At 47.7% G+C, this 11029-nt stretch overlaps 1 protein-coding gene across 1 annotated transcript in view; it reads left to right on the top strand.

Annotated features, from left to right (window-relative positions):
* Positions 1 to 11029, top strand: part of COL23A1 (collagen type XXIII alpha 1 chain) — a 284627-nt gene that overhangs the window by 493 nt on the left and 273105 nt on the right. The window contains 1 exon segment of the mRNA XM_025040611.1: positions 1 to 36. This exon segment is cut by the window's left edge and continues 78 nt beyond it. Within this exon segment, the coding sequence (XP_024896379.1) occupies positions 1 to 36 (36 nt within the window).

The raw sequence follows: 11029 nt of genomic DNA, 5'->3' as shown, positions 1-11029 counted from the left end.
TGGGCGGAGCTGCACCTGGAGCGCCTGCTGCGCGAGGTGAGGCGCGGGGCGCCGGGCGCGGGGCGGGAGCTGTGCTGCGGGAAGGGAGTGTGTCGGGCTGGGGGGAGTGTCTGTGTGCTGGGCGCCAGGGGCAGTGTGGCCATCTAACTGAGGAGGGATCGCCCGCTGGTTCTGTGCGCTCTAGTCTATCCTGGTGGCCTGCGCGGGGGCGGAGGCTGGGGTGCAGGCTCGGAGAGGGTCTTGCTGTCCCCTCTCCAGCCTCAGGGTCGCGTTCCAATGCAAGCGGCCGTGAGAAAAGCGAGCTAGAAGGGCCGTTGCAGGAAAGAGCAGAGGGAGGGAGAGGGAAGACTACGGACTTTGAAATGACAGACGTGGGACGAGTCACCATGCGGCTGTGCGCTTCCCGCCTGCGCTGGGCGTCCCGCTCCTCATCTGTGCGGGAGTTGTCTGGTGCGTGACTCTCGTCACCGGTAGCAGCTGCTCTTACCAATGGCGATTTACCTGAAGAGGCGAGGAGCCCCTAGCAGGCCGGCGGCCACAGTGGAGGGGAGCCTCTGACAGACCCGAGGGCCAGGGCCTTGGAGGGATCTGGTCAGTCCAGCCTGCTCACCTTCCGTCCCCAGGAAAGTTCTTTTCAGGGCAGCTCCATCCTGGAGATGCTGTGTTCTGGAGTTGCTGAGGCTGAGCGCGCTCTCCGCAGGCCACCGAGCCCTGGGATGCCCACGTCAGACTAGCAGAGTGAGGGGAGGAAAAAACAGTCGGGGCCAGAAAACCTGGGTTCTGGTTTCAGGCGATGCCACCTGTGCAGTACAGGCACATCCTGAGTTTTCTTGAGCTTCTTGGAAGCATATGAGACTCTGTGACACTTCTGTTCAGGTTGCTTTTGTGTGTTTGCAAAGCAAGGGCCACGTTTGGGACCCCAAAGCCCTCACCCATCATATTCATCAAAACCTCCACCGTTTGGGCAGCAGTACCCCTCCGCATAGAACTGAGAGAGGCTGAACTAGCCAGAGCCTCCAAAACCTGAGCCATTCTCTTCCCCTGGGAAAGGCAGCCTCCCATGATCCCAAGCGCCCTGCCCGATGGGGCATCTTCAGCTGTGGTAAGAAACGCACGCGTGCGCTTCTGGGAGGAGAGGACGGGCGCCGGGATCTTTAGTAATGTATTGCGCCGCGTATTCATCGAGTTAATTTGGAATCTTTATGGGGATGGGAGAAGACTGCACCGCACTCGTAGTTCACCGTACCTAGCTATATCTCAGTCACTTTAAGCCAGCATTACAGCTCTTCTTGTTTGGTTTTGGGCAGAATTGCTGCTTCATGAAACGATTTCCTATTTTCTCTCTGAAAGTGCCTGCAGACTTCAGAAATCTCTCCGAAGCCCTGCTGGCAACTCGTGGTGATGGTTTCATAATTGCAGTCCATTATCTTTTGGCAAATCCCTGGAGACCAGGGTGTTGAACTGATTTATGGAAGGCCAAGTAAAATTTTTACCTGTTAGTGCTGGAAGTGTGGCTGTTCTTTGGAATAGGAGGCCCCTTTTAGTAAAAATAAACAGCAAGCGGGGATTGAATGAATCAGAAATCCTGGGAGAACCTTTTACAAGGAACTTGCAAATTGTGACCATTCTAATAGGGAGGGGTTCCTGGGAATGCAGCCACCTCTGTTTCTCTGTCTCTCCCTCTCTCCCTCTCTCCCTCTCTCCCTCTCTCCTTCTCCTTCCCCCTCCCTCTCTCCTCTTCTTTAGAAAGGCAAAAGGAACATTTTGAATCCTGGAATTTCCACTTGAAATTTGCTTTACTATTCAGCAGGCTGGCATTAGCACTGGAGACAGCTCAACACATCCTACTAACTAAACTTGGTATCTGAGGAGCATGCGCTCAGAGTATACTAACTGACCAGTTTTTCTCTGCCAGTGGAGCATCAGAGATGCCACAGTGCGAATGCAGTTGGGGTTGAGCTTCTGGCTGCTGGAGTGTCCCCTGTGAGAAGGTATCTCTCTTCCGGGGCCGGTTTGTTCCTGCCACTAGCCATTCTTCTCGCAAATATCACTAGATGGGAAATGTTCACAACCTGGCTGGTGACCCTGAGAGTCCCTGGCTGAGATGAAGGGGCTGTGGGAGCTGCATATGGGAAACTGATAATTGGCTTTAAATAGATGTGAAGGTACTTTTTTGAACTTTCAGCTGTGAAAGCCAAATGAATATCTAACAGAAAATATCTTTAGGAAAGAACATTTGTACTTGAACATGTTTTTCGGTACTAATTTGTTTTTGATGAAGCTTCTTTTAAGCTCGTGCTGAAGTAGTTGTGTATCTGTATGTGAGAGGGTGCCTGCAGCTTGTCCTTTTACCAAGAAGCTTGTTTTCAGAGTTTCAGAGGCAGAAACCACATCCAAATTAAAGAAGAGAAATCTCTGCCAACCACACACAATTCTAATGTCAGAAAAAAATAAAAATAAGCCAACAAAAACCACTGTTAATATGGGAGCTACTGTCTTTGTTCCCTTGGGAGCAGAACTGTGAAATGACTTATTTGGGACTGGCTGATGTGCCTGATAACGGAGATTCAGAAGCTACAATAAAGGAATATTCATGTTGTCATTATTAAAGACCCTTCCCGTGGTACAAAAGAAAAGAAATACTTTCAAGAACGTAAAAACAAGATTTCTGAGCAAGAGTCATTAACGATAGTATCTTCAGTATGATCTAAAAATATGAATGCAAAACAAGCATCTGATATTGTGCTTTTAAGGTGCTTTAAATATGTTACCTAAGTAACCACCCCCTCCCAGTAATTACATCTATAGTTATAGTATTACAAAGGCTTAAATTTTAGAGTGTGTGGCTTTTATGCTACAGTAAAAAGTTTAATGCAAGGATTAAAGAAATATTTAGCTGTATTCAGAAGAGACCATTTCCAGCTTACAATGGATTTATTGTTGGCTGTTGGTCTTCCATTGTCCAGACCAGTCAGTTTGAAAACAGGAAAAACCTAGAGACTAAGGATAAAATTCAAGCACTTTTCTTTCCTACCATCAACTATATATATTGGTTGTTGCCATACAACCCAGAATCAAATGTAGCTTTTTCTGCCTTTGTGGTAATCTGTCATTTGTCAGGATTGCTCTGTGGTGTACAATTTAATAAAGAGGCCAAGTTTCCAGTCCCGAGGCACAACTAGAGATGAGATGTAAGTCATAGCTACATTTGTTCTCTTGACACTTCCTGGCTTCCAAACCAAAAAGGTTCTTTCCAGTACTTCCTGGAATGCTCTCTCTCTCTCCTCTTATTTTTCTTGTTCTTGTTTGTTTGTTTGTTTTTGTTTTGTTTGTTTTTTGTGACAGTTTGGGAAAGCTTTATAATAACAGCAACATGATTAGAACAAATCAGCTGTCGGGGTGTTTCAGGAATATATTTTGGAATTGCTCAATTGGATTTTTATACATTTGCTTTGAAGATGTGTGGCATCACTGCTGAATCAGGGAATCTGCAAACTGAATGCATTTATATCAGTGGGTGGAGAAGGGTAGATGAGGCATGGGGTTTCTGTCCCACCGTTTACTAGCTCTGCCATCTAACCTCTTCAGCTTTCTAAACATCAACTTCCTCTTCGCTACTATGGTCACCACTACTTGGGTTGTGAGGAGCAAATGAGACAATGTAGAGGAAAGTATTGGCCAAGAAGTGTGCTTTCAATGCAGAGTAACAGAACACCTGAGTGTGGTTGCTTAAACCATACAGTCTTTGAATTACCTTGCATACCCAGAGAAGACTATGAGTCAGTCAGGAGGTCCTGGGTTAGTTCAGTGACTTGACCATGACTGGATGCCAGATCAGTGTCTTTTATTCTCTTGGCCTTTCTTTATGGTCACAAAAGGGCTGCTGCTGCTCCAAGCATGAGTCTTCGCACAAGAGTAGCCAATGTAGAAGGGCAGGAGGCAGGAAAAAGAGTCACCTTCTTGAGAGCTTTCTCTTTCATTTGAGTCAGCGGGGAGACCCCCAGCATTGCTTGGGAGACTTCTCTGATAGGCACCAGCGAGAATCAGGGCTTGTGATCACTGTCATCCTGTCACTAGCAAAGGTTATAGGGTTGCCACAGGTGGCTTTGCCCAATCTTGATTTATCCCCGGAGGCTGAGCACATTACCACTCGAAGAGAATTGTGGCTTTGTGAGGAAGGAATACTAGGAATGTACTGGGGAGCAACGGATGGTGTCAGGCGGGTGCTGTAGGGTGCTGTTACCCCAGAGGAGGACGGAGGCAGTCGTCCACTGACCTGCCACAATCTTTGTAACTATACCCCCTCCCGCTGCAGGGTTTCCCAGGGTCCTGCCCTCCAATTCTGCCTCCAGCCATAGTCAAAGGCAAGGTGGATGTGTTTGGGATTCTCTCTGGCACAATCCCATGCTTCGCAATTTATGGTCTTTAGCCCTTAAGCAGATGCCAGTTCTGATGCCAAAGTGACTGGCTGGAGTGGCCTCCTCACTGGGGATGGCACTCCAGCCCTGCTTTCCAACTTGTTCTATATCCCAGCATACACAGGAATGGTAACTCTTGCACATCACAATGCAGTCAAGTGGAAGAGGCTGCTCAGGCTGGAGGCGACTGGCCCAGTTTTAAGGACCAAGGAGACTGGTGCACCTGAAACCATGTATGGTGCCCTGTACCCATTAGGTGTACCCTCCTCCCTACCATTTCCCAGCCACAGCCCCCCTTGGCTTTCTCAGCAGCCATTTCTCACTGTGGTTCCAAGTCCCCTTCCAGTGTGTTTGCAGTTAGAATCATGGTCCCAGAGCAGGATTTTGTCCCTCCCTGATATCATCTCATTAGATTCAGCCTTTCTGGGTGACTTTGGATCCTTGTACCTTCAAGTAGCAATGTGACAGGACTCCAATGTGACAGGACTGGCTTAAATTACGAAGGGGATTCATTGGCATGGTGTAACCAAGAAATCCAGGGAAATGTCTGCTCAGGCCCAGCTGAGGGTGCCTAGTTTTGTGTTTCTCTGTGCTGGCTCCATATTTCTCAGGATGCCCTCATTCTCCTGTGAAGTGGCATGGAGGCTGCAGGTTCTCATCTTCAGCGTTAGAGTTTCTCTCTCCCAACAGCCCCTATTCACTCTGACGATCAATACGAATGAGCCGTACTGGTTGGTCACTGAGACCAGCGGGGCAGCCTCTCACCTGCCAGGCTTGAGGGATGTACCTGCGTACACATGCGTGTACCTCTCTAGAGCTGAAAGGACCCGGAGCGGAAAATGGTTTCCAATGGACAATTTGGAGTGCTGTTATTAGAAGAAGGAGGAGAGGACATGGGGCTGGTAAACCAAATAGGTGACAATCGGAGGAATAATGAGAGAGGCTTGGGCAACAAACAAGAGCCACGATCTGGAGAAATTCCTTCCCAATGACTTGAAATCCAGGCAAAGGATTTTTGACCTAATGGGATAGGCAGCAGGTTGTAGGTTCTTGTTCTGTAGGTGTTTATCTATGTTAATAAATTTGGGTTTATCTGTGGCAGTATCAAGATCTGTATTTCTTTCTGAATACAATGCCCTTACAAAATGTGAGCTTAACAAGTTACAGGATAACTTAAAATCTTTAAACTTCCCCACAACAGCCTCATGAGATGGAGAAGGCAGAGGTTATTGTCCCCGTTTTGCAGAGCAAGAAATGTCACTGAGATGGAGGCAGTGAGCTGCTTGGGCACACAGGGCCAGGCCTGGGCTCCCTCGGATTTGCAGGACGCCTTGGAAGCGGGGAGTGAGAAGGACTGGCATGTCCTTTTTCCACTTTGTGTGAGTTCGGTGCCCAGCCTATGGCAGTGTGGACATGCCCCAAGTCAGGGCCACCTGCTTCTGGGCCCACCTTCGTCTGCTCACTTCTATCGGCTTCCCAGGGAGTGTTGTCATGGGGAAAGGCCCCCTTTTCTGGCCTGGTTGGGGAGTCTGTAGGGGCGCCTGAGTCCCAGTGGCTTGGAGCAGGGAGGTGCATGTGGCTTGGGGGTTGCCACAGCCTTTCCTGGAGCTAAGTGTCATGGTGGCTTTGGGGACCTGAGTTTGAAAGAGGGCACACTCTGGACACAGCGTCAGAAGGCTACCATCTTAGTCTGTTCAGCCTGCTATAACTGAGTGGCAACAAAACAACAAAATATTTATTTCTCACAGTTCTGGAGGCTGGGAAAGTTCAAGTTCAAGATACTGGCAGATTCTGTGTGTGGTGAGAGCTCGCTTCTTGGTTCAAAGATGGCTGTCTTCTCACTGTATCTCCACGCAGCAGAAGGGTCTAGGCAGTTCTGTAAAGTTCCTTTTATAAGGGCACTAATCTCATTCATGAGGGTACCACTCTCATGTCCTAATCGCCTCCAAAAGAGCCCCTCCCCCACTATCACATTGGGGATAAGGTTTCAACATAGAAATTTGTGGGGACACAGACATTCAGTGTACGGCAGCCGCTCTTCGCCTGCTGGCTGTATGGCCCAGGCTGGTCATCCAGCCCCTTGGAGCCTCAGTTCTCTACAGGTGAGGTGAGAGCGCTGCTCAGACTGTCAGGAGGGCTGGACAAATCGCTTATGCAGCAAAGGGTGAGCTCTGAGCACAGTCCCGCTGCTCTTCCCTTACAGGGCCCCACAGGATGTTGGTACGATCCTCCACTTGCAGAGAAGCCTACTGTGTCACCACAGATTTCTACAGGTTTCTCTCCTCTCTCTAACTCTAAGCTCCACCAGGAGGCATAGCTAGCTGTCGGTGAGGGACAGGGTTCTTTCAAACCTGCTCTTCGAAAAGTGGGCATAGACCCTTCTCTCTTTGTCCTTGGATGTGCTCATCAGCTCTCCAGCTGCTGCTGCTGAGATGCGACCACCCCCTTTACCTAGGATGTTAGACCCAGTGTTGGGAAATAGCACACCAGCTCGGTGCCCCCTACCCCTTCCCCCTTAAAGAAAATAACCAAGATGTATATTGATTTAACATGATAAAGTTATTGATAACCCCACCACCCAAAAACGAGGACTATTTAACTTTTGGCATCCTCCCTTCCAATTCTTATTCCTAGACAGATTTACGCCTATCTAATTGTAACCACAGAGTGCATATCATTTATACCTTGTGTGTATGTATTTCAACCTCACATCAAAAACAGTTTTACGGGTGCTGCACAATCTTTACAGTCATGTTTCATGGCCATGTAGGATCCCATCAGTGGAGTCTGCATCCCTACAGCATCTAGGCCTTTCCACATTTCTGTTGGCACAGGTGTCATGGGGAAGGGCTCTCACTTCTGTTATTCTTTAGGACGTAGAGTAACTGCTAAAGAGGAACGTCTTTAGGGCTTTGTTTTTTTCTTTTAATTTTGGAACATCCAACTTTGTCCATGTTTCTCCTTCTGTCATATTCCAAAACTGTCACGCCATTGTGAAGTCATACTTCAAGCTTTATGATGAGCAAAGTGGATTCAATCCATCTTGTGGTCAAAATTTTATTTCAGTTGGATTTGCTGTTGTTAAAGCAAAAAGCAATCAATGATAAAGAAAGGCTTAAAGTAAGATTTGAGAAAACTCTGAAGATGTCAGCTCAGAATTATGCTCCTTTGTTGGTTTGGTGAGAACCCTTTCTTGAGTGGCGTTTCGCAGTGCCAGGCACTGCAGTCTGTCCCCTCTGCGACTTCTCATTCTGTGAACAACTGTAACTCAGTTTGGAAAACGTTCTCCAGAGGCCACACACGACCTCCAGCTCCCTCTCCGTTCGATTTTCTCCATGTGTAGGCCTAGGATTAATCTTTAATTGTTGATACAGGCACTGAGAAGACATTCCTTCATCATATCCGGAGACATATTTTAGGACTAAACACGAACCGCTGGGAGAAAAAAATAAGTTTGCAGATGTTGTTTTAAAGGGAGGCACGCCAGTGCCCTCTCGGAGGCTTAGGGGAAATGATGGGGTACCTTCCTCATGGCTTCCCTGGGCTGGAGGGTTCACATGCATGTCCTCATGTTTCCTAATGGCCCAGCCCAGGCCCCCACTCCCCTGTGAGGTGGGCCTTACCCTCCCAGGGAGGGGCAGTGACCGGCCCCAGGTGGCAGTGTATGCCTGAATGTGGGTGGCCTGACTCCTTGTCTGAGCCCTTTCCACAGCCTCCTGGCAGACCCCGGGAAGCAATCATTCAGCTTGGGACAGCAGCTTTTTCTGCCAGTGTGGAATAGACATCCCCAGTAGGTGGTGGCCGTGTAGGGTGGCCCGCAAGACTTTAGCTTTTAGGCAGACTGGGTTCACCTCTCAGCTCTTCCATTCCCCAGCTGTGTGACTTTGGGTAAATGGCTAGTTTTTTATTTGTTTGTTTGTTCGTTTGTGTTTTTATTATTATTATTTTATGCCTACAGCACCTGGTCTTCCTAGGTGATCTCCGATCCAAGTACTAACCAGGCCTAACCCTACTTAGCTTCCAAGATCAGACATTGGGCTTGTTCAGGGTGGCATGGCTGTAGACCATGGACCGTGGCTCCACTGAGGCATGAAGGCATGAACCCAGGACCTTCTGCGTGTAAAGCAGACGTGCTAACTGCTATACTATGGAACTACGCCCAAAATGGCTAGTTTTCTAAACTTCAGTTTGCCCAGCTGTTAAGTGGAGGTGATTATTCTTGCCTCCTAAGGTTTCTGTGGGGATCAAATGAATTGATTATGTCCTAGTGCTCAGCACATCAGACACATCCTGAAAATGGCTGTTCTTGTTAGATGCTTCCTTTGAGTCCAAAGGAATGCGTATGTCACTTTGCCAATTGGAGAGGGGGTCCTGTGCTTACATGGCTGATCTTGAGACCCTTTTAACACTGGGATTATGCCATCTTATTAAGGCCATGCAGAAGTGAAAAAGGTGTTAACCCAGGTCCTAGCTCCGAGTCGATGATGGAGAAATGTGACTTGGTTGTTGTAGAAAAGAAAAGACTGAATTCATTTCATAACCCCATTTTTTCTGTCTCTCTTTTGAGCAGAAGGAGATTTCCACTTAAATTAAAAAAATTCACATTTACCACCAAAATAAAAGTCTAATTATTCATGAAAATTATTATATGGGTTTTTCATTGCATAAGGGCTTTAAACACCTAATAAACTTGCTTTAATTAGTTAGTCTGTTTTTTGACTACGCAGTTTGGCACTAACACCCCAAATATTCAGGATTAACCTGGTGAATTAAAGGCCTCACACACATCTGCTTCAGTTCACATTGATAAATGAGAAAATTTTAATTTTCTGATGTAGCCACAAAAATCAGTGAGAAAAAAAAAAGTGCTTTCAAATGAGTAATATCAACTTCAAAAACTGAATTCACTTCCAGCTTTGAGTTGTGAAACAAATTAGAAAGGAATTAGAATGTATTCTGGTGTTTCAGAAGACAGTAAATAAAATCTACTCAACTTTGAGCCTCCAAGGAGGGTCATCACACAAAAAAATCAAAGTCTGTCAATTTATTTAACTGTGCCTTTCTGTGTGATGTATGGGCTGTTATAATTGACAGCATTTTGTTTTCAGACCCTTGTGGTGGTGTAGTCAAATGTAGGACAAGTTCACACGCCAATGGGACTAAAGTGTGTGTGTGACTGTATATGCATGTGTATGAGTGTACATACATGTCAGCATACATGTGTGAGTGTGTGCAAACCCATGTGCACATACGTGTATGGGTATGTCTATGGATGTGAGTGTGTGAATGTGGGTGTGTATATGGGCATGTGCGTGCAGCCACAGGCATGTGTACATGTGCACACACAGGGACTATTGAAGGAGGCGAGACAGGTGAGACCAGCCTCTCTCCTCCCTGCACCCAGGCCCTCCAGGTCACCTGTCTCGTGACCACAGAAGTTGTCTTACCCATGTCCTCTGGAAAGCTTCTCTAACTGGGCCACACAGCTCATTTCGTGGGCTCTGGGTTTAGAAAACCTGGGTTGGAGTCTGGAGCTGCATCTAATTAATTGTCTTGGACTAATTAGTTGGCTTTTCCCAAGCCTTAACTTCTTCCTCTAGAGAAAGGGTGCTTCACTCTGTTTCTCTGAAGATGAAGTGATGGCCCTTCCCCGGATGCCAGGACAGTGAGTAAGACATCTGTCCTCCTCATTTATGCCTTGCTGATAACTCTAGCAGTCAGTGGCTGCCAGGACTATTAGCACCTGGTCCCACCGGCCTTCTCAGGGACAAGCCCCACCTCTTTCCCACTCCTATAAGGAGGCTCCCACCTTAGCCTTGTTTCAATGAGCTGAGCTAGAAAGAGATGCCTCGCCACTCAGCCTGCCATCCTGCTGATGATTTCTTCATGGGTTCTTCTGGTCCCTTTATTTCAGTCCCAATCCCAGGCTCTTCTTGAAATAGTCCCTTCTTTGACTCTCTGAGTCCTGCCACTCCATGCCCCAGGCAGGTAATGTTCTCAGTACTGTCTCCCTCCCTTGGCCCATCGACCCTCAATGCCTCCCATCACCTGTGGGTAGAGAAGGTGATAACCCCTCTCTCCTCCCTGCACCCAAGCCCTCCAGGTCTTCTCTGCCTCCTGTCACTTCATTCTCCGCAGGGAGAAGGCAAGCGAAGGTGGGGTAGGGTGTACGGGAGACCTCATCTGTATTAGTTTGCTAGGGCTGCCTCCACAAAGTACCACAGTCTGTGTGGGTGAAACAACAGGAATTTCTTTGCTCACAGTTCTGGAGGCTGGAAGTCCGAGGTCAAGGTGTCAGTAGAATTGGTTTACCCTGAAGCCTCTCCCCTTGGCTTGCAGACAGCTGACTTCTCCCTGTGTCCTCACATGGCCGTCCCTCTGTGTGTGTCAGTCTCCCAATCACCTCTTCTTAGAAGGACACCAGTCATACTCGGTATCAATAATGGCCTCATTTTAACTTAATCACCTCTCTGAAGGCCCTATCTCCAAATACAGCCACATTCTGAAGGACTAGGAGTTAGGGCGCTAACGTGAATTTAGCAGGGACATGATTCAGCCAACAACACCATCTAATCAGACTTGGCACATGAGTGGAAACGCCAGACATTCAT

This window comes from Pteropus alecto, unplaced genomic scaffold, assembly GCF_000325575.1.
Source record: "Pteropus alecto unplaced genomic scaffold, ASM32557v1 scaffold78, whole genome shotgun sequence".
Lineage (NCBI taxonomy): Eukaryota > Metazoa > Chordata > Mammalia > Chiroptera > Pteropodidae > Pteropus > Pteropus alecto.
This window is presented reverse-complemented; position numbering and strand designations above follow the sequence as displayed.